The sequence below is a fragment of the Heteronotia binoei genome, chromosome 6 (genome assembly GCF_032191835.1).
Source record: "Heteronotia binoei isolate CCM8104 ecotype False Entrance Well chromosome 6, APGP_CSIRO_Hbin_v1, whole genome shotgun sequence".
Lineage (NCBI taxonomy): Eukaryota > Metazoa > Chordata > Lepidosauria > Squamata > Gekkonidae > Heteronotia > Heteronotia binoei.
The window spans coordinates 145,943,400-145,970,690 of record NC_083228.1 but is presented as its reverse complement, the minus strand read 5'-3'; the positions used below and the strand labels follow the sequence as shown (position 1 = coordinate 145,970,690).

The following is a 27,291-nucleotide window of genomic DNA, read 5'->3' as shown; positions in this document are numbered from 1 at the left end:
GGCCCCGCAGAGAAGAGAAGCATGAGAACGGCATAAGGCTAGTGGGGAATCGATCCTGGGCTTCTTCCAGATGCTGGCTAGTTATTATTTACCAAGGAAAAACAAAGAAGGGAAAGAACTTAACCCAAAAACTGGAGTAAGAAACCTGAAAGGTAATATGCAATTAAAGGATCAAACATTACTATAACTGTTTATTTATTTAATTATTAATTATATTATATATTGTTTTATTTGTATCATGGTTTTACCATGTATTGTTAGCCGCCCTGAGCCTGCCTAGGCGGGGAGGGCGGGGTATAAATAAAAAGTTTATTTATAAACATTAAAAACAAACTGTAGAATAAATCATAAACCAACATGCATGGTATTTATTGTAGAAAGCTAAAACCATTTAAGGGCCCATCGTAAGCCTCTATCCTATGTAACAGTCCCTTTGGGGAGGGACGGTGGCTCAGTGGTAGAGCATCTGCTTGGGAAGCAGAAGGTCCCAGGTTCAATCCCCAGCATCTCCATAAGAGAAGAGAAGCCATGTTGGATCAGGCCAATGGCCCATCCAGTCCAACACTCTGTGTCACACAGTGGCAAAAATTTTTATATATACACACACACTGTGGCTAATAGCCACCGATGGACCTCTGCTCCATATTTTTATCTAAACCCCTCTTGAAGGTGGCTATGCTTGTGGCCGCCACCACCTCCTGTGGCAGTGGAATTCCACATGTTAATCACCCTTTGGGTGAAGAAGTACTTCCTTTTATCCGTTTTAACCTGTCTGCTCAGCAATTTCATCAAATGCCCACGAGTTCTTGTATTGTGAGAAAGGGAGAAAAGTACTTCTTTCTCTACTTTCTCCATCCCATGCATTATCTTGTAAACCTCTATCATGTCACCCCGCAGTCGACGTTTCTCCAAGCTAAAGAGTCCCAAGCGTTTCAACCTTTCTTCATAGGGAAAGTGTTCCAGCCCTTTAATCATTCTAGTTGCCCTTTTCTGGACTTTCTCCAATGCTATAATATCCTTTTTGAGGTGCGGCGACAGAACTGCACACAGTACTCCAAATGTACTCCACAGTACTCCAAAAAAGGGTCCAGGCAAATAGGTGTGAAAAACCTCAGCTTGAGACCCTGGAGAGCCGCTGCCAGTCTGAGTAGACAAGACTGACTTTGGGAAGCACGGTGGCTCAGTGGTAGAGCATCTGCTTGGGAAGCAGAAGGTCCCAGGTTCGATCTCTGGCATCTCCAAAAAAGGGTCCAGGCAAATAGGTGTGAAAAAACCTCAGCTTGAGAATCTGGAGAGCTGCTGCCAGTCTGAGTAGACAATACTGACTTTGATGGACCAAGGGTCTGATTCAGTATAAGGCAGCTTCATATGTCCATAAAACCACAATGGGAACCCACTCAACTCGACCTGACGCGTTTCGACCTAGACTGGTCTTCTTCAGAGGTCAGAAAGGTAAGTACACCTATTGGCTCATAGTACAGAACAGAATAAAACAATGCTGCACCGCAAGGAAATTTAATGAAGTGACAAAGGCTGAAAGATATTCTTGAGGCCTCTTATTCTACAGCCTTATGTCTTAATCAAGGGCATACACACTGCATCCAGTGTCTGATTGTGTGCCGCATGGTCCAGAATTGATCAAGATAGGTGTAAGGTCAGAGCCGATGTGCCAAGAGTTAACTGACTCGTAATCTGGAAGTTGACCTGCGATGAAGAATTTTGGCCCAATGGAGCACCCGTGTGAGCTTTCTTCGAGCTCTTTCCTACCGCTAAGAACTTGGTTCATGTTTTAAAAAACATTCCTTTGGGGAAGTGCCACCTGCGTTATGTTCCTCTGTTGCGTCTTCTCCATTCTGACCAGCTGGAAGGAATTTCGAGGGCCTCAAACATCCCTCCCCCAGGCCTGCCAGCTGGCACAGCTCTGAAACAGACAGGGGACAGCTTGTCCCTCGGAACAAAAAAGCCTCCGCTAATTTTGGATAATAAAGTTTTGACACATCTTGGGTTCTGGAGACTCCGGAGGCGACATTCCTAAGAGAGTTTGCCAGGCAGAATGAAGAAGTGGTGGAAGAACAGCCCAGTTGGCTAAGGCTGGCGTTGGAGCAGGACAATGGGAAACCATTGCCAAGTAGACACCGTCCTTTTCATTTCGCTGCTCTCCAGCTGTGTCACAGCTTCCCTTGAAAAGCTTATGGGAGGCTCACAGCAGCAGTTTAACACAAGTGCAACCGGCATAACAAAATTGTGAGGCACAAAGAGGGACAAGACCTGCAGAGGGGGGGATCAGCATGGCTTCTGCAAAGGGAAGTCCTGCCTCGCCAATCTTTTGGAGTTCTTTGAGAAAGAACAGAAGAGAAGCCATGTTGGATCAGACCAACGGACCATCCAGTCCAACATTCTGTATCACACAGTGGCAAAAACAACAACAACAAAACAACCAGGTGGCCATCAGGAGGTCCACCAGTGGGGCCAGGACACTAGAAGCCTTCCCCCTGTTGCCCCCCCCCCCCCAAGCACCAAGAAGACAGAGCATCACTGCCCCAGACATAAGAACATAAGAGAAGCCATGTTGGTTTAGGCCAAGGGCCCATCCAGTCCAATACTCTGTGTCACACAGTGGCCAAAAAACCCAGGTGCCATCAGGAGGTCCATCAGTGGTCTAGAAGCCCTCCCACTGTGCCCCCCCACAAGCACCAAGAATACAGAGGGCCAGCTGTAGCCTGGCTAATATATATATATATATATATATATATATATTATATATATATATATATATATATATATATATATATATATATATTACAGAGCATCACTGCCCCAGACAGAGAGTTCCATCAATACGCTGTGGCTAATAGCCACTGATGGACCTCTGCTCCGTATGGTGATCCAATCCCCTCTTGAAGCCATCTAGGCATGTAGCTGCCAACCACCTCCTCTTCTCCTCCTCCTTCTCCTCCTTTCTTTTTCATCTTGTTCTTGTTCTTGTTCTCCTTTCTTCTTGTTCTCCTTTTCCTTCTGCCTTCTTCTCTCCTCCTTTCTCTCCTCCTCCTTCTTCTCCTTCTTGCTCAGGTCTTGCAAATGGAGGGCCATGCAAACTGAGAGCCACTTTGGTGTAGTGGTTAAGTGCACGGACTCTTACCTGGGAGAACCGGGTTTGATTCCCCACTCCTCCACTTGCAGCTGCTGGAGGTTAGTCCATAGTTCTCGCAGAGCTGTCCTAGAAAGGCAGTGAATTCCATGTGGGTGAAGAAATATTTCCTTTTATCCATTCTAACCTGACTGCTCAGCAATTTCATGGAGTGCCCGCTTCCATCAAAGCCTATTAGCCACAGAGTATTGATGGAACTCTCTTTCTGGGGCAGGGATGCTCTGCATTCTTGGTGCTTGGGGGGGCAAGAGTGGGAGGGCTTCTAGTGTCCTGGCCCCACTGGTGGACCTCCCAATGACACCTGGGTTTTTTGGCCACTATGTGACACAGAGTGTTGGAGTGGATGGGTCATTGCCTGATCCAACGTGGCTTCTCTATGTTCTTACGGAAACCTTCCTAGGAGATGTTGTATCATTCCATGGCCCCTGGGTGCGGTGCAACCAGGAAGATCTTACAAAGGTTCTTCTGTTTCTCTTTCTAGGGGGTCCCCTCCTATACAGTGACGTGAAATTTGTCCATAACTCAGAGCAGCTGAATGGGACCCAGCGGGTGCTGCTAGACAACGTGATCTCGGAGAAGGAATGCCGGGAATTGCACCAGATTGCAATGTGAGTCACCAGCAGTCCAATATCTGTGAATTTTGCAAAGCTACAAATGCTCTTTGCTCATGGAATTCCTACCTTGATATCCCTGATATTCACTGGGGTCCACAATTGAGGGGGGCGGGGTACCTGGTCATGGATATGCGCCCATCCCAGAAGAAAGCTTCCATTCTCAAGGAATCCTGCTTTGGTCCCTAAGTATATCTCTTAGACAATTTCCCACTAGCCGCTCTCACGCTCCTTTTATCTGCAGGGCTTCCGTCAGATTTCACACTATGCCCCAGGGCTGCAACTCGCTCCGCCTCTTTCGCGCAGCAGACAAGATGCTCAAAAAACTGGTTTCTGTTTGCCGCACAAAAAAGGCAAAGCTAGTTGCTACCCCCGGGGCAGATAGTGTGTAAGCTGCTCTGAGTCTCTGATTCAAAGAGAAGGGCGGGGTATAAATCTGCAGTTTTCTACTTCTCCTCCTTTCTTCTTCTCCTTCTCCTTTCTTCTTCTTCTTCTTCTTCTTCTCCTCCTCCTCCTTTCCTTCTCCTCCTTCTTTCTTCTTCTTCTCCTCCTTCTTTCTCCTTCTTTTCCTTCTCCTCTTTCTCCTTTCTTCTTCCTCTCCTTCTCCTCTTTTCTTCTCCTTTCCTCCTTTCTTCTTCTTCTTCTTCTTCTCCTTTCCTTTTCCTTCTCCTCCTCCTTTCTTCTTCTTCTCCTTCTTCTCCTCCTTCTTTTCCTTTCTTCTTCTTCTTTCTTCTTCTTCTTCTCCTTTTCCTTCTCCTCCTTCTCTTCCTTTCTTCTTCTCCTTTTTCTTCTCCTTCTTCTTCATGGCTTCTTTGATGGAGTCCATCCACCTCTGGTTGGGTCTTCCCCTTTTCATGATAGGTGTCCCGTGGCATGGAGTGGTCAGCTGCAATACTGCTATTCAAGCTCTGCTCATGACCTGAGTTTGAAAGTCATTGCTCCCCTCAGCGCCTTGTCACCATGGTGCTTCAGTTGTGTCAACAGCTACCAGCCTACCTGCTGTTGCGTGGTTTTCCTGCCAACGTCTGAACTATTTTTTTACTGTGTTGTCTCTGATTTGGTAGTACTGTTTCTATCAGGGTGGAATTCTAGCAGGAGCTCCTTTGCCTGTTAGGCCACACAGCCCTGACGTAGCCAGTCCTCCAAGAGCTTACGAAAAAGAGCCTTGTAAGGTTTTGCAGGATTGGCTACATCAGGGGTGTGTGGCCTAATATGCAAAGGAGCTCCTGCTAGAATTCCACCCCTGGTTTTGATAATGTGGTTTTTAACGTGTTGTTTTTTATTGTTGTAGGCCGTCCTGAGCCCACTTGCAGGATAAGGCAGGGTATAATTAAAAAAATAATGATTAAATCCTGGCAGAAGCTGGATTCAGCTTGGTTGAGACAAGGTTGACTCAGCCTTCTGTCCTTCTGAGGTTGATAAAAGGAGCCCGCAGCGTGCTGGAGGTCAAGTGTAGATGACTGGGGAAGGCAATGGCAAACCACTCCATTAACAAAAAAGGTCTGCCAAGAAAATGTTGTGTTGTGATGTCACCCCATGGGTCGGTAATGACTTGGTGCTTGCACAGGGGACTACCTTTACCTTTACTTTAGCTTTTCTTGAAGCCTTCTGTGCCGTTAAAACACTTGGGGCTCTTTAGCTTGAGGAACGTCGACTGCGGGGTGACGTGATAGAGGTTTGCAAGATTATGCATGGATGGAGAAAGTAGAGAAAGAAGTTCTTTTCTCCCTTTCTCACAATACGAGAACTCGTGGGCATTCAATGAAATTGCTGAGCAGTCAGGTTAGAACAGATAAAATGAAGTACTTCTTCACCCAAAGGGTGATTAACATGTGGAATTCACTGCCACAGGAGGTGGCAGCGGCTACAAGCATAGCCAGCTTCAAGAGGGGATTGGATAAAAATATGGAGCAGAGGTCCATCAGTGGCTATTAGCCACAGTGTGTGTGTGTATGTGTGACACAGAGTGTTGGACTGGAGGGGCCACTGGCCTGATCCAACATGGCTTCTCTTATGTGGCACAGAGTGTTGGACTGGATGGGCCGTTGGCCTGATCCAGCAGGGCTTCTCTTATGTTCTTCTGTGACACAGAGTGTTGGACTGGATGGGCCATTGGCCCAACATCCAGTCCAACACTCTGTGTCACAGAAGAACATAAGAGAAGCCATGTTGGATCAGGCCAATGGCCCCTTCAGTCCACGAGTTCTTGTATTGTGAGATAGCGAGAAAAGGACTTCTTTCTCTACCTTCTCCATCCCATGCATAATCTTGTCAACCTCTCTCATGTCACCCCGCAGTCGACGTTTCTCCAAGCTAAAGCACCCCAAGCGTTTCAACCTTTCTTCATGGGGAAGTGTTCCAACCCTTTCATCATTCTCTTCTCGTAACGTAACCAAAGCACAATATCCTCAATTGGGTCACTTGAATTTCATTTCGTTGAAAGAACAGGCTGTAGTGCTGTTAGAGACACTTTGCAAGGCTCCTGCTGTGTGAGTAGACAACACCGGCCTTGATGGACCAGTAGGGCTGATTCAGTAGAAGGCAACTTTGTGTGTTCATGTATGTGTGTGTGTGTGAGAGAGAAAGAGGGGGCGGGGAGGGAAGGGATAGCTAGAAAGACAGAAGAGTCCCTAAGAATCCTCTTAGCTCATCCCTCTCCCTTCCTTCTGTTTAAGGGCATCATCCTGGCTGGCGATGGGTACAGAGGGAAGACCTCGCCCCACACCCCCAACGAACGCTTCGAAGGGGCCACCGTTCTAAAGGCTCTCAAGGTGCGAGTTTTGCTGTACAACTTCGGTTTTACAGCTCTATGATTCTACGGAGGGTTTTGCAGCTCTATGATTATATGGAGGCTTTTGCAGCTCAAGGATTCTATTGAGGGTTTTGCAGCTCCATGATTCTATGGAAGGTTTTGTAGCTCTATGATTCTATGGAGGGCTTTGCAGCTCTTTGATTCTACGGTGGGCTTTGCAGCTCTATGATTCTGCTGAGGGTTTTGCAGCTCTTTGATTCTATGGAGAGCTTTGCAGCTCTATGATTCTATGGAGGGCTTTGCAGCTCTATGATTCTGCTGAGGGCTTTGCAGCTCTATGATTCTATGGAGAGCTTTGCAGCTCTATGATTCTATGGAGGGCTTTGCAGCTCTATGATTCTATAGAGGGCTCTGCAGCTCTATGATTCTATGGAGGGCTCTGCAGCTCTATGATTCTACGGAGGGCTCTGCAGCTCTATGATTCTACGGAGGGCTCTGCAGCTCTATGATTCTACGGAGGGCTTTGCAGCTCTATGATTCTACGGAGGGCTTTGCAGCTCTATGATTCTACGGAGGGTTTTGCAGCTCTATGATTCTACGGAGGGTTTTACAGCTCTATGATTCTACGGAGGGTTTTGCAGCTCTATGATTCTATGGAGGGGTTTGCAGCTCTATGATTCTGTGCAGGGCTTTGCATCTCTATGATTCTATGGAGGGTTTTGCAGTTCTATGATTCTGTGGAGGGCTTTGCATCTCTATGATTCTATGGAGGGTTTTGCAGCTCTGATTCTATGGAGGGCTTTGCAGCTCTATGATTCTGTGGAGGGCTTTGCAGCTCTATGATTCTATGGAGGGTTTTGCAGCTCTAGGATTCTGTGGAGGGTTTTGCATCTCTAGGATTCTATGGAGGGTTTTGCAGCTCTATGATTCTATGGAGGGCTTTGCAGCTCTATGATTCTGTGCAGGGCTTTGCAGCTCTATGATTCTATGGAGGGTTTTGCAGCTCTGTGATTCTGTGGAGGGCTTTGCAGCTCAATGATTCTATGGAGGGTTTTGCAGCTCTATGATTCTGTGGAGGCTTTGCATCTCTATGATTCTATGGAGGGTTTTGCAGCTCTATGATTCTGTGGAGGGTTTTGCAGCTCTATGATTCTATGGAGGGCTTTGCAGCTCTATGATTCTGTGGAGGGCTTTGCAGCTCTATGATTCTGTGGAGGGCTTTGCAGCTCTATGATTCTATGGAGGGTTTTGCAGCTCTATGATTCTATGGAGGGTTTTGCAGCTCTAGGATTCTGTGGAGGGTTTTGCAGCTCTAGGATTCTGTGGAGGGTTTTGCAGCTCTATGATTCTATGGAGGGTTTTGCAGCTCTATGATTCTATGGAGGGTTTTGCAGCTCTATGATTCTACGGAGGGTTTTGCAGCTCTATGATTCTATGGAGGGCATTGTTTCACTTGACTTCTGCAGGTGAGAGCAGCTGATCGTACCTGCCAGGCAGGTTGATATCGCAGAAGACAGTCCTTTAAAGACTCAGCAGCATTTTTTCCCCCAAAGGAAGTACCAGTTTTTTTGAGTTGCGTCCAGAATCAAATTGGCAGCCCGTTTGAGGGCATTCAGCCCATCGTGGGGGTCAGCGGAGGAAATATTTCAATTTCTGCCCCCCCCCCCCCCCCATATACAAGGCTTGGACACGTGCGCCTCAGACCGATGGAAGCAAGAAGGTTTTTCATTTCCAGCCTCTGAGCGCCCTTGGCTCATCCCGAATCCTCCTGGTTGGACTCGAAGCAGCGTTGCTGTATTTTGAAAAGCAAAAGCGACGACAGATATCCTGACTTGATTACTCCAAACAAGGGATCACTGTGACAATTCCACTTGAAATAACCCTGCTATCAGCTTTCTTTAAAACGGCCCAAAAGAGGACAGAGACGCACAAAAAAGAGGACATGACTTGTTTTGAGGCTGAGAGGTGAAAGGATCCCCATCTTCAAGGACTTGAAGGGCTGTCCTCTAGAGCAGGGGTGGCCAGCAGTAGCTCTCCAGATGTTTTTTTTTGCCTACAACTCCCATCAGCCCCAGCCATTGGCCATATTGGCTGGGGCGGATGGGAGTTGTAGGCAAAAAACATCTGGAGAGCTACCGTTGGCCACCCCTGCTCTAGAGGATGGGGTGGAATTGTTTTCTGTGGCCCCGGAAGGTTGGACCAGAACCAACGGGTTGAAATTAAATCAAAAGAGTTTCCGGCTCAACATTAGGAAGAACGTCCTGACCGTTAGAGCGATTCCTCAGTGGAACAGGCTTCCTCCTCGGGAGGTGGTGGGCTCTCCTTCCTTGGAGGTTTTTCAACAGAGGCTAGATGGCCACCTGACAGCAATGAAGATCCTGTGAATTTAGGGGAGAGGTTTGTGGGTTTCCTGCCTTGTGCAGGGGGTTGGACTAGATGACCCTGGAGGTCCCTTCCAACTCTATGATTCTGAGGGGGTGACATGAGGGGTGAGGGGTGAGGAGTCTGGAGACCAAATCCTATGAGGAAAGGTTGAAGGAGCTGGGCATGTTTAGCCTGGAGAGGAGGCGGTTGAGAGGTGATAAGATCACCATCTTCAAGGACTTGAAGGGCTGTCATATAGAGGATGGTGTGGAATTATTTTGTGTGGCCCCCGGAAGGCAGGACCAGAACCAATGGGTTGAAATTAAATCAAAAGAGTTTCCAGCTCAACATCAGGAAGAACTTCCTGACCGTTAGAGCAGTTCCTCAGTGGAATAGGCTTCCTCCTTGGGAGGTGGTGGGCTCTCCTTCCTTGGAGGTTTTCAATGGAGGATCGATGGCCCTCTGACAGCGATGAAGATCCTTTGAATTAGGGAGAGGTATTTGTGGGTTTCCTGAATTGTGCATGGAGTTGGACTAGATGACCCTGGAGGTCCCTTCCATGATTCTATGTCCTCTAAAAAAGGGACATCTGGTAACCGTAATTGGAAAATCAAACTGGCAACCAATAGAAACAAACTGGAAGTCAGAGAGCCAGTTTGGTGTTGTGGTTAAGTGAAAGGACTCTTATCTGGGAGAACTGAGTTTGATTTCCCACTCCTCCACTTGCACCTGTTGAGATGGCCTTGGGTCAGCCATAGCTTTCGTAGAAGTGTCCTTGAAAGGGCAGCTGCTGTAAAAGCACTCTCAGCCCCACCTACCTCACAGGGTGTTTGTTGTGTGTGTGGGGGGGAGGTAGAGGAGATTGTGACTGCTGTGAGACTCTGAGATTCAGAGTATAGGGCGGGATATAAATCCAAAATCTTTTTCTTCTTCAATCAAGTGTTTCTGGAACTGGGCCAGGGTGAGGGGATTAAACAGGTCCAATAACAACAACAGCAACTGGCAAGGTTTGCTTTCAGTGAGAAGCATCGCTTTGGCCTTTTGCATCCTGGGTCTTTGCATCCTTTGGCCTTTTGCATCCGTCTCCAAGGGTAGCTCCATTTCCAGCAGTAATCTAACCTGCATGTAATCAGAGCACGGAGAGGTTGGGTCAGCTCTCCCAAGAGGCTGCAGCTGGCACAGCAACAGTGTTGGTTAAAAAAATGCGACGTGCGACAGAGATGAACTGGACCTCTAGCATTTGGCATGATCCCAACGGCTCACACTAGCTGTGGTTCAGCTCTGTGAGGAGCAATGCGAACCCATCCTGAAGAAGCTGATATTTGGTCCGCACCTTAAAGAAGACATTATAGCATTGGGAAAAGTGCAGAAAAGGTCAACTACAACGATTAAAGGTTTGGAACACTTTCCCTATGAAGAAAGGTTAAAACGCTTGGGAATCTCTGCTTGGAGAAACGTCGACTGTGGGGTGACATGATAGAGGTTTACAAGATAATGCATGGGATGGAGAGGTTAGAGAGAGAAGTACTTTTCTCCCTTTCTCACAATACAAGAACTCGTGGGCATTCAATGAAATTGCTGAGCAGTCGGGTTAGAACAGATAAAAGGAAGTCCTTTTTCACCCAAAGGGTGATTGTGGAATTCATTGCTACAGGAGGCAGTGGAGGCTAAAAGCATAGCCAGCTTCAAGAGGGGAATGGATAAGCCTATGGAGCAGAGGTCCATCCATGGTTATTGGCCACAGCGTATTGCTGGAACTCTCTGTCTGGGGCAGCGATGCTCTGTATTTTTGGTGTTTGAGGGGGCACAGTGTGTGGGCTTCTGGCCCCACTGGTGGACCTCCTGATGGCATCTGGGGTTTTTTGGCCACTGTGTGACAGAGTATTGGACTGGATGGGCCACGATCCAACATGGCTTCTCTTATGTTCTTATATCTTCACCTCAGGGGGCCAAGATGCTGACAGCAAACTGTACTTTCATCTCTTCTGGGCAGGGTTTCAGTTCGTGAATACCCATTTTGGCTTCCATTCTGCACTGAGTTTTTCTACTAAGTCTTCCGATGTTGTTAACAAAGAGTTGTGGGTTGTTAGCATACCGATTGCTTCAACTCCCCAGGGGATTTAGAGAGCCAGTTTGGTGTAGTGGTGAAGTGTGCGGACTCTTATCTGGGAGAACCGGGTTTGATTCCCCACTCCCCCACTTGCACCTGCTGGAATGGCCTTGGGTCAGCCAGAGCTCTGGCAGAGGTTGTCCTTGAAAGGGCAGCTGCTGCTGGGAGAGCCTTCTCAGCCCCACCCACCTCACAGGATGTCTGTTGTGGGGGAGGAAGGTAAAGGAGATTGTGAGCCACTCTGAGATTCAGAGTAAAGGGCAGGATATAAATCTGTGGTCTTCTTCTTTCCTCTTCTCTCCTCCTCCTCCTTCTCCTCCTCTCCTTCTTCTCTTTCTCCTCCTCCTTCTCCTCCTCTTCTTCTTCTCCTTCTTCCTCTCCTCCTCTTCTCCTCCTTCTCCTTCTTCCTCTCCTCCTCCTCTTCTTCTCCTCCTCCTCTCTTCCTCCTCCACTTCTTCTTCTCTTTCTCCTCCTCCTTCTTCCTCTCCTCCTCCTCTTCTTCTCCTTCTCCTCTTTTTCTTCTTCTCTTTCTCCTCCTCCTCTTCTTCTTCTCCTTCTCCTCCTCCTCTCCTCCTCCTCTTTTTCTTCTTCTCTTTCGCCTTCTCCTCTTCTCCTTCTCCTCTTCTACTTCTCCTTCTCCTTCTCCTCCTCTTCCTCCTCTCCTCCTCCTCTTTTTCTTCTTTTCTTTCTCCTTCTCCTCTGCTCCTCCTCCTCCTCTTCTACTTCTCCTCCCCCTCTCCTCCTCCTCTTTTTCTTCTTCTCTTTCTCCTTCTCCTCTCCTCCTCCTCCTCCTCTTCTTCTTCTTCTTCTCCTCCTCCTCCTCCTTCTTCTTCTCCTTCTTCTCTCCCAGCAGTTTTATAGATTTGTTGGTCATTTCTGCAGGGACATAAGAAAAGCTCTTATGGAGGAGTGGGGAATCAAATCCAGATCCCAGATAAGAGTCTGCACACTTAACCAGTACACCAAAACGATCTTTTTTCTCAGTTCTCAGAGAACCAGTTTGGTGTAGTGGTTAAGTGTGCGGGCTCTTATCTGGGAGAACCGGGTTTGATTCCCCACTCCTCCGCTTGCACCTGCTGGAATGGCCTTGGGTCAGCCATAGCTCTCGCAGGGTTGTTCTTGAAAGGGCAGCTTCTGTCAGAGCTCTCTCAGCCTCATCTCCCTCACAGGGTGTCTGTTGTGGGGGAGGAAGATAAAGGAGATTGTGAGCCACTCTTGAGACTCTGTCCTTGAAATGGCTGCTTCTGTCAGAGCTCTCTCAGCCTCACCTGCCTCACAGGGTGTCTGTTGTGGGGGAGGGAGATAAAGGAGATTGTGAGCCGCTCTGAGACTCTGAGATTTGGAGTGGAGGGCAGGATATAAATCCAATATCTTCGTCTTCATGGCTCCAGTCTCTAGATTTAAGTATCCACACATTTGGCCACGTAGAGAGTTACTTTATGTTGATGGTTAATTGTTTTGTCTCCCTACAGTTTGGATACGAGGGACGTGTTCCTCTGAAGAGTGCCCGCCTCTTCTACGATGTCAGCGAGAAAGCCCGCAAGATAGTAGAGTCCTACTTTATGCTGAATTCCACCCTCTACTTCTCCTACACGCATCTGGTGTGTCGAACTGCCCTGCCAGGTAAATCAGGTCCAAAGTGTGGGCTGTGGCTTCGCGGTAGAGCTTCTGCTTGGCACACAGAAGGTCCCAGGTTCTACCCCCAGTTACTCCAGTTTGAAAGGAACAGGAAGTAGGTGATGGGAAAGACCTCTGCCTGAGACCCGAGAGAACTGCCACAGGTCTGAGCAGACGAGATGGACTTCGATGGACAGATGCTCTGATTTCGTGTAAATACAAAAAACAGGAGCACGCTGTACAGCCCTGAAACCACAAAGAGGGTGCAAAAGTAGTCATACAACAATGAACATTTATAACAGACCCCAAGGCACCTATGGAAGCGTTGATACAAATTCAATTGGATATCACAAAAAATTACAAAATGATATAACCTGTTAAACATCCACCTGCAGGTATACAAAACAGCGCCAAACAAAGTCCACTAAGATATATATCCGTCTATATATCTTGCAATCCTGAACGGAAGGTCTCAGGGGATAACGTGGTTTCCTTTGACAAGTCTGAAGCACTTGCTCCTCGTTGAAAAAGAACTGTTAGCATGAGTGGTTCCAAATAGAGAAAATTTGCTTGTTTGGAAAACAGCCTGCGGAGAAACTAAAGTGAAATGCCGAGAATATCCAGGATCAGTGTTAAGACATTTTCATTGTTATCCATTGCAACCTTCGGTGGTTTATGTTGGAGACAAAGTACCCACTTTAGTGATTTGTGTATCAGTTCAGGATTGCAAGATATATAGACTGATATACTGTGAACATAAGAACATAAGAGAAGCCATGTTGGATCAGGCCAGTGGCTCTGTGTCACATGGTGGCCAAAAAACCCAGGTGCCATCAGGAGGTCCACCAGCGGGGCCAGAACTCCAGAAGCCCTCCCAGTCTTGCCCCCCCCCCAAGCACCCAGAATACAGAGCATCACTGCCCCAGAGATAAGAACATGAGAGAAGCCGTGTTGGATCAGGCCAGTGGCCCATCCAGTCCAACACTCTGTGTCACATAAGAACATAAGAGAAGCCCTGTTGGATCAGGCCAGTGGCCCCTCCAGTCCAACACTCTGTGTCACATAAGAACATAAGAGAAGCCCTGTTGGATCAGGCCAGTGGCCCATCCAGTCCAACACTCTGTGTCACATAAGAACATAAGAGAAGCCCTGTTGGATCAGGCCAGTGGCCCCTCCAGTCCAACACTCTGTGTCACATAAGAACATAAGAGAAGCCCTGTTGGATCAGGCCAGTGGCCCATCCAGTCCAACACTCTGTGTCACATAAGAACATAAGAGAAGCCCTGTTGGATCAGGCCAGTGGCCCATCCAGTCCAACACTCTGTGTCACATAAGAACATAAGAGAAGCCATGTTGGATCAGGCCAGTGGACCATCCAGTCCAACACTCTGTGTCACATAAGAACATAAGAGAAGCCATGTTGGATCAGGCCAGTGGCTCATCCAGTCCAACACTCTGTGTTACATAAGAACATAAGAGAAGCCCTGTTGGATCAGGCCAATGGCCCATCCAGTCCAACACTCTGTGTCACATAAGAACATAAGAGAAGCCCTGTTGGATCAGGCCAATAGCACATCCAGTCCAACACTCTGTGTCACATAAGAACATAAGAGAAGCCATGTTGGATCAGGCCAGTGGCTCATCCAGTCCAACACTCTGTGTCACATAAGAACATAAGAGAAGCCCTGTTGGATCAGGCCAATAGCACATCCAGTCCAACACTCTGTGTCACATAAGAACATAAGAGAAGCCCTGTTGGATCAGGCCAATAGCACATCCAGTCCAACACTCTGTGTCACATAAGAACATAAGAGAAGCCATGTTGGATCAGGCCAATGGCCCATCCAGTCCAACACTCTGTGTCACATAAGAACATAAGAGAAGCCATGTTGGATCAGGCCAGTTGCCCATCCAGTCTAACACTCTGTGTCACATAAGAACATAAGAGAAGCCCTGTTGGATCAGGCCAATAGCACATCCAGTCCAACACTCTGTGTCACATAAGAACATAAGAGAAGCCATGTTGGATCAGGCCAGTTGCCCATCCAGTCTAACACTCTGTGTCACATAAGAACATAAGAGAAGCCCTGTTGGATCAGGCCAATAGCACATCCAGTCCAACACTCTGTGTCACATAAGAACATAAGAGAAGCCATGTTGGATCAGGCCAGTGGCCCATCCAGTCCAACACTCTGTGTCACATAAGAGAAGCCATGTTGGATCAGGCCAGTGGCCCTTCCAGTCCAACACTCTGTGTCACATAAGAACATAAGAGAAGCCATGTTGGATCAGGCCAGTGGCCCATCCAGTCCAACACTCTGTGTCACAGAAGAATATAAGAGAAGCCATGTTGGATCAGGCCAATGGCCCATCCAGTCCAACACTCTGTGTCACATAAGAACATAAGAGAAGCCATGTTGGATCAGGCCAGTGGCCCCTCCAGTCCAACACTCTGTGTCACACAGTGGCCAAAAGAACCAGGAGGTCCATCAATGGCACCACACCGCCACTGAAGCTTACTGGGTGACTTTGGATCAGCTTCTCTCTTTCTCTCAGCCCTCACTGGTCTGATTCTGCAGGGCTGTTCTTATGTTTAGAAGCCCCCCCCCCCACTGTTATGAAGATTCTCAGTGGACTTTGTTTGGAACTATCCAATGTTTAGCTGTATTGACACACTCAAAGAGGGATATTGGTTGCTTATCGCATTACATCTATTGGACCCCACTAAATTTTCATGTATTTTTCTCCTAATGACAAACTATATGTAGGTTGCATGTTTAAAAGTGGGTTAGTTGGATGGGAAAACATAATAATTCCTTCCTTTTGGCCCAGGTTTATAACAATAGCGTCATTAACAGACACTCTCACATTTTGACATAATACTGTTTTGTTGCTGTCGCATGCTCCTGCGACTCAGATCAAAGGTTTGCTCCATTTGTTAATTTTACTATTCTGTCACTGAATCTTAAGCGGCCCCGTGGTGCAGAGTGGTAAAGCAGCGGTACTGCATTACTGTGATCTGAACTCTCTGCTCATGACCTGAGTTCTATCCCAGCAAAAGCTGGTTCAGGTAGCCGGCCCGAGGTTGACTCAGCCTTCCATCCTTCTGATGTCAGTAAAATGAGGACCCAGCTTGCTGGGGGAAAGTGTAGATGACTGGGGAAGGCAATGGCAAACCACCCTGTAAAAAGTCTGCAGTGAAAACATTGTGAAAGCAACGTCACCCCAGAGTTGGAAACGACTGGTGCTTGCACAGGGAACCGAACCTTTCCTTTCCTTTCCTTTCCTTTCCTTTCCTTTCCTTTCCTTTCCTTTCCTTTCCTTTCCTTTCCTTTCCTTTCCTTTCCTTTCCTTTCCTTTCCTTTCCTTTCCTTTCCTTTCCTTTCCATTCCATTCCATTCCATTGAATCTTATATTTGTACCATTTTACACTCTAAATCACTGACTACCAGATATTTTTACGTTGTAAATGTTTAGATGTGTTTGTGAGTTTAGAGTGATTCCTCAGTGGAACAGGCTTCCTCCTCGAGAGGTGGTCGGCTCTCCTTCCTTGGAGGTTTTTACACAGAGGCTAAATGGCCCTCTGACAGCGATGAAGATCCTGTGAATTTAGGGGGAGGTGTTTGGGAGTTTAGAGCGGTTCCTCAGTGGAACAGGAGGTGGTGGGCTCTCCTTCATTGGAGGTTTTTCAACAGAGGCTAGATGGCCCTCTGACAGCGATGAAGATCCTGTGAATTTAGGGGGAGGCAATTGTGGGTTTCCTGCACGGTGCAGGGGGTTGGGCTAGATGACCCTTGGAGGTCCCTTCCAATTCTATGATTCTAAACCCTTTCCGCATTTCCGGCAGGCCAACAAGACAAGAGGAATGACCTCAGCCATCCCATCCATGCCGACAACTGCCTCTTGGACCCTGAAGCCAATGAGTGCTGGAAAGAACCTCCAGCGTACACCTTCCGTGACTACAGGTACTGTCTCTTGCGCATCGGGAGAGGGGGGACTCAGAGGTGCCCCTGTCCCCCTTAAACCTTCCTTCTACTGATTTTTCTCTATCCTGTGAACGAGTGGGACTCAAGGGCTTGGGGGGGGCGGGGCTGTTGCTGAAGGCTACCAATTAACGGCAAGGTAGAGACCACTTTTAGGGAGCCTCGTAAAGCTGCAGTACTCATTTTACCGGCCTCGGAAGGATGGAAGGCTGAGTCAACCTCGAGCCGGATACCTAAAAACCCAGCTTCCCCCAGGGATCGAACTCAGGTCGTGAGCAGAGCTTAGGACTGCAGTACTGCAGCTTTAACACTCCTTGAAGGGCTGTCCTATAGAGGATGGGGTGGGATTGTTTTCTGTGGCCCCAGAAGGTCGGGCCAGAACCAATGGGTTGAAATGAAATCAGAAGAGTTTCCGTCTCAACATTAGGAAGAACTTCCTGACCGTTAGAGCGATTCCTCAGTGGAACAGGCTTCCTCCTCGGGAGGTGGTGGGCTCTCCTTCCTTGGAGATTTTTACACTGAGGCTAGATGGCCATCTGACAGCAATGAAGATCCTGTGAATTTAGGGGGAGGGGTTTGTGGGTTTCCTGCATGGTGCAGGGGGTTGGACTAGATGACCCTGGAGGTCCCTTCCAGTTCTGTGATTTTTCGGGAGGTGGTGGGCTCGCCTTCCTTGGAGGTTTTTAAACAGAGGCTAGATGGTCATCTGGCAGCGATGGTTCAAAACAGTTCTTGGCTGGGCGGAGGGTCCCAAAAGGGACTTGGGCCTGAAATCCTGAAAAGCCGCTGCCCGCCAGAACAGACAGTGCCGGACTAGATGGATCAGCCTTCTGACCCCACGGAAGAGAGACAGTCTGACAGACTCGAGGCTAAGGACTGCAGAAGTATTTGTTATACCACGCCCCTTGGAGAAAGCCGATTCGCTTGAAAGGAATGGATTGTCTCAATCCAAGAAGCCCTGGCCCTCAGTTAGGAAGACCTCAGCAAGGCTTGTTAACTACAGGGTGTTTTGAAGTAGGCCGCTACTACTTTGGTGTAGTGGTTAAGTGTGTGGACTCTTATCTGGGAGAACCGGGTTTGATTCCCCACTCCTCCACTTGCACCTGCTGGCATGGCCTTGAGTCAGCCATAGCTCTGGCAGAGTTGTCCTTGAAAGGGCAGCTGCTGGGAGAGCCCTCTCCAGCCCCACCCACCTCACAGGGTGTCTGTTGTGGGGGAGGAAGGGAAAGGAGATTGTGAGCCGCTCTGAGACTCTTCGGAGTGGAGGGTGGGATATAAATCCAATATCTTCATCTACCTCACAGGGTGTCTGTTGTGGGGAGGAAGGTAAAGGAGATTGTGAGCCGCTCTGAGACTCTTCGGAGTGGAGGGCAGGATATAAATCCAATATCTTCATCTACCTCACAGGGTGTCTGTTGTGGGGGAGGAAGGTAAAGGAGATTGTGAGCCGCTCTGAGACTCTTCGGAGTGGAGGGCAGGATATAAATCCAATATCTTCTTCTTCTTCTTCTTCTTCACTACTTAATAGGGCAAGAGCCCCGTGGCGCAGAGAGGTAAAGCTGCAGTACTGTAGTTGGAGCCCTCTGCTCACGACTTGAGTTCGATCCCGGCGGAAGCTGGGTTTTCAGGTCGCCGGCTTGAGGTTGACTCAGCCTTCCATCCTTCCGAGGTCGGTCAAATGAGTCCACAGCTTGCTGGGGAGAAAGTGTAGATGACTGGGGAAGGCAAGGGCAAACCACCCCGTCATAAGTCTGCCACGGCAATGTCACGATGTGATGTCACCCCATGGGTCAGTGATGACTCGGTGCTTGCACAGGGGACTATCTTCACTTTTTTAGAGACCACTTTTAAGCCAGAAGTTTCTTGGTCTCAGACTGCAAGCCATAGTTGGGAGGACCTGTGGCTCAGTGGCAGCGCCTCTGATTGGCATGCAGAAGGTCTAAGGTTCAATCCCCACATCTCCAGTTGAAAGGACCAGGCAGGAGGTGATGGGAAAGACCTCAGCCTGAGACCCTGGAGAGCTATGGAGAAGGGCCATAGCTCAGTGGCAGAGCCTCCGCTTGGCATGCAGAAGGTCCCAGGTTCATTCCCCGGCATCTCCAGTGAAAAGGGCCAGGCAGGAGGTGATGGGAAAGACCTCAGCCTGAGACCCTGGAGAGCTATGGAGAAGGGCCATAGCTCAGTAACAGAGCCTCTGCTTGGCATGCAGAAGGTCCCAGGTTCAATCCTCGGCATCTCCAGTGAAAAGGGCCAGGCAGGAGGTAATGGGAAAGACCTCAGCCTGAGACCCTGGAGAGCTGTGGAGAAGGGCCATAGCTCAGTGGCAGAGCCTCTGCTTGGCATGCAGAAGGTCCCAGGTTCAATCCCCGGCATCTCCAGTGAAAAGGGCCAGGCAGGAGGTAATGGGAAAGACCTCAGCCTGAGACCCTGGAGAGCTGTGGAGAAGGGCCATAGCTCAGTGGCAGAGCCTCTGCTTGGCATGCAGAAGGTCCCAGGTTCAATCCCCGGCATCTCCAGTGAAAAGGGCCAGGCAGGAGGTGATGGGAAAGACCTCAGCCTGAGACCCTGGAGAGCTATAGAGAAGGGCCATAGCTCAGTGGCAGAGCCTCTGCTTGGCATGCAGAAGGTCCCAAGTTCAATCCCCGGAATCTTCAGTTCGAAGGACCAGGCAGGAGGTTATGAACAAGACCTTTCTCTGCCTGAAACCCTGGAGAGCTGCTGTCAGTCTGAGTAGACAAGACTGACCGTAGTTTGATTCAGTGTAAATCTTCATGCGTGACCACGTTGAACAGAGTGGGGCTTACTTCAGAGTAAAGGTACAATAGATTGGGCTGTGGTTGCCAGACCATCCCCTGCGAGTGATCTGACTGTGATCTTCCCTCTTCCTCTGTTTCTAGCGCTCTTCTCTATATGAACAGCGATTTTGAAGGGGGCGAATTCATCTTTACAGAAATGGACGCCAAGACTGTGACAGTGAGCAAAGCCCCTTTCTTGATTTTGGGTTGCTTAGAGCAGTGGTCTCCAACCTTTTGGGCACCAGGGACCGGTTTTGTGGAAGACAATTTTTCCACGGACCAGGGTGTGATTTTGGGATGATACAATTGTGCACTTTATTTTGGGGCGGTGGTTAAGTGTGCGGACTCTTATCTGGGAGAACCGGGTTTGATTCCCCACTCCTCCACTTGCAGCTGCTGGAATGGCCTTGGGTCATCCAGAGCTCTCTTATCTGGGAGAACCGGGTTTGATTCCCCACTCCTCCACTTGCAGCTGCTGGAATGGCCTTGGGTCATCCAGAGCTCTCTTATCTGGGAGAACCGGGTTTGATTCCCCACTCCTCCACTTGCAGCTGCTGGAATGGCCTTGGGTCATCCAGAGCTCTCTTATCTGGGAGAACCGGGTTTGATTCCCCACTCCTCCACTTGCAGCTGCTGGAATGGCCTTGGGTCAGCTGGAGCTCTCTTATCTGGGAGAACCGGGTTTGATTCCCCACTCCTCCACTTGCAGCTGCTGGAATGGCCTTGGGTAAGCCATAGCTCTCTTATCTGGGAGAACCGGGTTTGATTCCCCACTCCTCCACTTGCAGCTGCTGGAATGGCCTTGGGTCAGCCATAGCTCTCTTATCTGGGAGAACAGGGTTTGATTCCCCACTCCTCCACTTGCAGCTGCTGGAATGGCCTGGGGTCATCCAGAGCTCTCTTATCTGGGAGAACCGGGTTTGATTCTCCACTCCTCCACTTGCAACTGCTGGAATGGCCTTGGGTCAGCCAGAGCTCTCTTATCTGGGAGAACCGGGTTTGATTCTCCACTCCTCCACTTGCAGCTGCTGGAATGGCCTTGGGTCAGCCGGAGCTCTCTTATCTGGGAGAACCGGGTTTGATTCTCCACTCCTCCACTTGCAACTGCTGGAATGGCCTTGGGTCAGCCAGAGCTCTCTTATCTGGGAGAACCGGGTTTGATTCCCCACTCCTCCACTTGCAGCTGCTGGGATGGCCTTGGGTCAGCCAGAGCTCTCTTATCCGGGAGAACCGGGTTTGATTCCCCACTCCTCCACTTGCAGCTGCTGGGATGGCCTTGGGTCAGCCAGAGCTCTCTTATCTGGGAGAACCGGGTTTGATTCCCCACTCCTCCACTTGCAGCTGCTGGGATGGCCTTGGGTCAGCCATAGCTCTCTTATCTGGGAGAACCGGGTTGGATTCCCCACTCCTCCACTTGCAGCTGCTGGTATGGCCTTGGGTCAGCCATAGCTCTCTTATCTGGGAGAACCGGGTTGATTCCCCACTCCTCCACTTGCAGCTGCTGGAATGGCCTTGGGTCATCCAGAGCTCTCTTATCTGGGAGAACCGGGTTTGATTCTCCACTCCTCCACTTGCAACTGCTGGAATGGCCTTGGGTCAGCCAGAGCTCTCTTATCTGGGAGAACCGGGTTTGATTCCCCACTCCTCCACTTGCAGCTGCTGGAATGGCCTTGGGTCAGCCATAGCTCTCTTATCTGGGAGAACCGGGTTGGATTCCCCACTCCTCCACTTGCAGCTGCTGATATGGCCTTGGGTCAGCCATAGCTCTCTTATCTGGGAGAACCGGGTTTGATTCCCCACTCCTCCACTTGCAGCTGCTGGAATGGCCTTGGGTCAGCCATAGCTCTCTTATCTGGGAGAACCGGGTTTGATTCCCCACTCCTCCACTTGCAGCTGCTGGAATGGCCTTGGGTCATCCAGAGCTCTCTTATCTGGGAGAACCGGGTTTGATTCTCCACTCCTCCACTTGCAACTGCTGGAATGGCCTTGGGTCAGCCAGAGCTCTCTTATCTGGGAGAACCGGGTTTGATTCCCCACTCCTCCACTTGCAGCTGCTGGAATGGCCTTGGGTCAGCCGGAGCTCTCTTATCTGGGAGAACCGGGTTTGATTCTCCACTCCTCCACTTGCAACTGCTGGAATGGCCTTGGGTCAGCCAGAGCTCTCTTATCTGGGAGAACCGGGTTTGATTCCCCACTCCTCCACTTGCAGCTGCTGGGATGGCCTTGGGTCAGCCAGAGCTCTCTTATCTGGGAGAACCGGGTTTGATTCCCCACTCCTCCACTTGCAGCTGCTGGGATGGCCTTGGGTCAGCCATAGCTCTCTTATCTGGGAGAACCGGGTTGGATTCCCCACTCCTCCACTTGCAGCTGCTGGTATGGCCTTGGGTCAGCCATAGCTCTCTTATCTGGGAGAACCGGGTTGATTCCCCACTCCTCCACTTGCAGCTGCTGGAATGGCCTTGGGTCATCCAGAGCTCTCTTATCTGGGAGAACCGGGTTTGATTCTCCACTCCTCCACTTGCAACTTCTGGAATGGCCTTGGGTCAGCCAGAGCTCTCTTATCTGGGAGAACCGGGTTTGATTCCCCACTCCTCCACTTGCAGCTGCTGGGATGGCCTTGGGTCAGCTTAGCTCTCTTATCTGGGAGAACCGGGTTGGATTCCCCACTCCTCCACTTGCAGCTGCTGATATGGCCTTGGGTCAGCCATAGCTCTCTTATCTGGGAGAACCGGGTTTGATTCCCCACTCCTCCACTTGCAGCTGCTGGAATGGCCTTGGGTCAGCCATAGCTCTCTTATCTGGGAGAACCGGGTTTGATTCCCCACTCCTCCACTTGCAGCTGCTGGAATGGCCTTGGGTCATCCAGAGCTCTCTTATCTGGGAGAACCGGGTTTGATTCTCCACTCCTCCACTTGCAACTGCTGGAATGGCCTTGGGTCAGCCAGAGCTCTCTTATCTGGGAGAACCGGGTTTGATTCCCCACTCCTCCACTTGCAGCTGCTGGGATGGCCTTGGGTCAGCCATAGCTCTCTTATCTGGGAGAACCGGGTTGGATTCCCCACTCCTCCACTTGCAGCTGCTGGGATGGCCTTGGGTCAGCCAGAGCTCTCTTATCTGGGAGAACCGGGTTTGATTCCCCACTCCTCCACTTGCAGCTGCTGGGATGGCCTTGGGTCAGCCATAGCTCTCTTATCTGGGAGAACCGGGTTGGATTCCCCACTCCTCCACTTGCAGCTGCTGGTATGGCCTTGGGTCAGCCATAGCTCTCTTATCTGGGAGAACCGGGTTGATTCCCCACTCCTCCACTTGCAGCTGCTGGAATGGCCTTGGGTCATCCAGAGCTCTCTTATCTGGAGAACCGGGTTTGATTCTCCACTCCTCCACTTGCAACTGCTGGAATGGCCTTGGGTCAGCCAGAGCTCTCTTATCTGGGAGAACCGGGTTTGATTCCCCACTCCTCCACTTGCAGCTGCTGGAATGGCCTTGGGTCAGCCATAGCTCTCTTATCTGGGAGAACCGGGTTGGATTCCCCACTCCTCCACTTGCAGCTGCTGATATGGCCTTGGGTCAGCCATAGCTCTCTTATCTGGGAGAACCGGGTTTGATTCCCCACTCCTCCACTTGCAGCTGCTGGAATGGCCTTGGGTCAGCCATAGCTCTCTTATCTGGGAGAACCGGGTTTGATTCCCCACTCCTCCACTTGCAGCTGCTGGAATGGCCTTGGGTCATCCAGAGCTCTCTTATCTGGGAGAACCGGGTTTGATTCTCCACTCCTCCACTTGCAACTGCTGGAATGGCCTTGGGTCAGCCAGAGCTCTCTTATCTGGGAGAACCGGGTTTGATTCCCCACTCCTCCACTTGCAGCTGCTGGAATGGCCTTGGGTCAGCCGGAGCTCTCTTATCTGGGAGAACCGGGTTTGATTCTCCACTCCTCCACTTGCAACTGCTGGAATGGCCTTGGGTCAGCCAGAGCTCTCTTATCTGGGAGAACCGGGTTTGATTCCCCACTCCTCCACTTGCAGCTGCTGGGATGGCCTTGGGTCAGCCAGAGCTCTCTTATCTGGGAGAACCGGGTTTGATTCCCCACTCCTCCACTTGCAGCTGCTGGGATGGCCTTGGGTCAGCCATAGCTCTCTTATCTGGGAGAACCGGGTTGGATTCCCCACTCCTCCACTTGCAGCTGCTGGTATGGCCTTGGGTCAGCCATAGCTCTCTTATCTGGGAGAACCGGGTTGATTCCCCACTCCTCCACTTGCAGCTGCTGGAATGGCCTTGGGTCATCCAGAGCTCTCTTATCTGGGAGAACCGGGTTTGATTCTCCACTCCTCCACTTGCAACTTCTGGAATGGCCTTGGGTCAGCCAGAGCTCTCTTATCTGGGAGAACCGGGTTTGATTCCCCACTCCTCCACTTGCAGCTGCTGGGATGGCCTTGGGTCAGCTTAGCTCTCTTATCTGGGAGAACCGGGTTGGATTCCCCACTCCTCCACTTGCAGCTGCTGATATGGCCTTGGGTCAGCCATAGCTCTCTTATCTGGGAGAACCGGGTTTGATTCCCCACTCCTCCACTTGCAGCTGCTGGAATGGCCTTGGGTCAGCCATAGCTCTCTTATCTGGGAGAACCGGGTTTGATTCCCCACTCCTCCACTTGCAGCTGCTGGAATGGCCTTGGGTCATCCAGAGCTCTCTTATCTGGGAGAACCGGGTTTGATTCTCCACTCCTCCACTTGCAACTGCTGGAATGGCCTTGGGTCAGCCAGAGCTCTCTTATCTGGGAGAACCGGGTTTGATTCCCCACTCCTCCACTTGCAGCTGCTGGGATGGCCTTGGGTCAGCCATAGCTCTCTTATCTGGGAGAACCGGGTTGGATTCCCCACTCCTCCACTTGCAGCTGCTGGTATGGCCTTGGGTCAGCCATAGCTCTCTTATCTGGGAGAACCGGGTTTGATTCCCCACTCCTCCACTTGCAGCTGCTGGGATGGCCTTGGGTCAGCCAGAGCTCTCTTATCTGGGAGAACCGGGTTTGATTCCCCACTCCTCCACTTGCAGCTGCTGGGATGGCCTTGGGTCAGCCAGAGCTCTCTTATCTGGGAGAACCGGGTTTGATTCCCCACTCCTCCACTTGCAGCTGCTGGGATGGCCTTGGGTCAGCCATAGCTCTCTTATCTGGGAGAACCGGGTTGGATTCCCCACTCCTCCACTTGCAGCTGCTGGTATGGCCTTGGGTCAGCCATAGCTCTCTTATCTGGGAGAACCGGGTTGATTCCCCACTCCTCCACTTGCAGCTGCTGGAATGGCCTTGGGTCATCCAGAGCTCTCTTATCTGGGAGAACCGGGTTTGATTCTCCACTCCTCCACTTGCAACTGCTGGAATGGCCTTGGGTCAGCCAGAGCTCTCTTATCTGGGAGAACCGGGTTTGATTCCCCACTCCTCCACTTGCAGCTGCTGGGATGGCCTTGGGTCAGCCATAGCTCTCTTATCTGGGAGAACCGGGTTGGATTCCCCACTCCTCCACTTGCAGCTGCTGATATGGCCTTGGGTCAGCCATAGCTCTCTTATCTGGGAGAACCGGGTTTGATTCCCCACTCCTCCACTTGCAGCTGCTGGAATGGCCTTGGGTCAGCCATAGCTCTCTTATCTGGGAGAACCGGGTTTGATTCCCCACTCCTCCACTTGCAGCTGCTGGAATGGCCTTGGGTCATCCAGAGCTCTCTTATCTGGGAGAACCGGGTTTGATTCTCCACTCCTCCACTTGCAACTGCTGGAATGGCCTTGGGTCAGCCAGAGCTCTCTTATCTGGGAGAACCGGGTTTGATTCCCCACTCCTCCACTTGCAGCTGCTGGGATGGCCTTGGGTCAGCCATAGCTCTCTTATCTGGGAGAACCGGGTTGGATTCCCCACTCCTCCACTTGCAGCTGCTGGTATGGCCTTGGGTCAGCCATAGCTCTCTTATCTGGGAGAACCGGGTTTGATTCCCCACTCCTCCACTTGCAGCTGCTGGAATGGCCTTGGGTCAGCCATAGCTCTCTTATCTGGGAGAACCGGGTTTGATTCCCCACTCCTCCACTTGCAGCTGCTGGAATGGCCTTGGGTCATCCAGAGCTCTCTTATCTGGGAGAACCGGGTTTGATTCTCCACTCCTCCACTTGCAACTGCTGGAATGGCCTTGGGTCAGCCAGAGCTCTCACAGGAGTTGTCCTTGAAAGGGCAGCTTCTGGGAGAGCTCTCTCAGCCCCATCCACCTCACAGGGTGTCTGTTCTGGGGGGGAGGGGAAGGTAGAGGAGATTGTGAGTTGCTCTGAGACCCTGAGATTCAGAGTATGGGGCGGGGTATAAATCCAATGTCGGCGTCTTTTTATTATTTCTACATTGTGATATATAATGAAATAATTATACAACTTGCAGCCCGGTCGCTAACAGACCACAGACCAGTACTGGTCCACAGCCTGGGGTTTGGGAACCCCTGGCTTAGCGGATCCAAACAGCCTGGCTGGATCAGGCCATTGGCAATGACCAGATAGAAATGCCCCCCCGCCCCCCCCCCCACAGACATCCAGGGGACAAATGGATAATTCCCCATTAGAACACAGAACATAGAAGCTGCCTTATACTGAATCAGACCCTCGGTCCATCAAAACCAGTATTGTCTACTCAGAGTGGCAGCAGCTCTCCAGGGTCTCAAACTGAGGTTTTTCACACCTATTTGCCTGGACCCTTTTTAGTTGGAGATGCCAAGAATTGAACCTGGGACCTTCTGCTTACCAAGCAGATGCTCTACCCCTGAGCCACTGTCCCTCCCCTGACTGGCAGCGGCTCTCCTGGGTCTCAAGCTGAGGTTTTTCACACCTATTTGCCTGGACCCTTTTAGTTGGAGATGCCAGGGATTGAACCTGGGACCTTCTGCTTACCAAGCAGATGCTCTACCACTAAGCCACCATGCTTCCCAAAGTCAGTATTGTCTACTCAGACTGGCAGCGGCTCTCCAGGGTCTCAAGCGGAGGTTTTTTACGCCTACTTCCCTGGTCCCTTTTGAGTTAGAGATGCCGGGGATTGAACCTGGAACCTTCTTGCTTACTAAGTAGATGCTCTACCACTGAGCCACTGTCCCTACCTAAAGTCAGTCTTGTCTACTCAGACCGGCAGCGGCTCTCCAGGGTCTCAAGCTGAGGTTTTTCACGCCTATTTGCCTGGACCCTTTTTAGTTGGAGATGCCAGGGATCTCTGTGTCACATAAGGACATAAGAGAAGCCATGCTGGATCAGGCCAATGGCCCATCCAGTCCAACACTCTGTGTCACACAGTGGGCAAAAAACCCCCAGGCACCATCAGGAGGTCCATCAGTGGGGCCAGGATGCTAGAAGCTCTCCCACTGTCCCCCCCACCAAGCACCAAGAAGACAGAGCATCACTGCCCCACACAGAGAGTTCCAACAACATGCTGTGACTAGTAGTCGCTGATGGACCTCTGCTCCAGCTGTTGATCCAATCCCCTCTTGAAGAAGAAGAAGAAGAAGAAGAAGATATTGGATTTATATCCTGCCCTCCACTCTGAAGAGTCTCAGAGCGGCTCACAATCTCCTTTACCTTCCTCCCCCACAACAGACACCCTGTGAGGTGGGTGGGGCTGGAGAGGGCTCTCACAGCAGCTGCCCTTTCAAGGACAACCTCTGCCAGAGCCATGGCTGACCCAAGGCCATGCTAGCAGGTGCAAGTGGAGGAGTGGGGAATCAAACCCGGTTCTCCCAGATAAGAGTCCACACACTTAACCACTACACCACCTGTAGCTGTCTGTGCTTGTAGCCGCCACCACCTCCTGTGGCAGTGAATTCCACGTGTTAATTACCCTTTGGGTGAAGAAGGACTTCCTTTTATCCATTCTAACCCGACTGCTCAGCAATTTCATTGAGTGCCC

The 27,291-nt window shown here is 50.4% G+C and overlaps 1 protein-coding gene across 1 annotated transcript in view; it reads left to right on the top strand.

Moving 5' to 3' along the window:
* Nucleotides 1-1,709: 1,709 nt before the first annotated feature.
* P3H2 (prolyl 3-hydroxylase 2) overlaps nt 1,710-27,291 on the top strand; it is a 38,217-nt gene continuing 12,635 nt past the window's right edge. The window contains exons 1-7 of the mRNA XM_060242754.1: nt 1,710-1,740; nt 3,630-3,756; nt 4,621-4,760; nt 6,406-6,530; nt 12,458-12,608; nt 16,450-16,567; nt 19,483-19,558. Coding sequence (XP_060098737.1) covers nt 1,710-1,740; nt 3,630-3,756; nt 4,621-4,760; nt 6,406-6,530; nt 12,458-12,608; nt 16,450-16,567; nt 19,483-19,558 — 768 coding nt within the window. The remainder of the gene's footprint in view (nt 1,741-3,629; nt 3,757-4,620; nt 4,761-6,405; nt 6,531-12,457; nt 12,609-16,449; nt 16,568-19,482; nt 19,559-27,291) is intronic.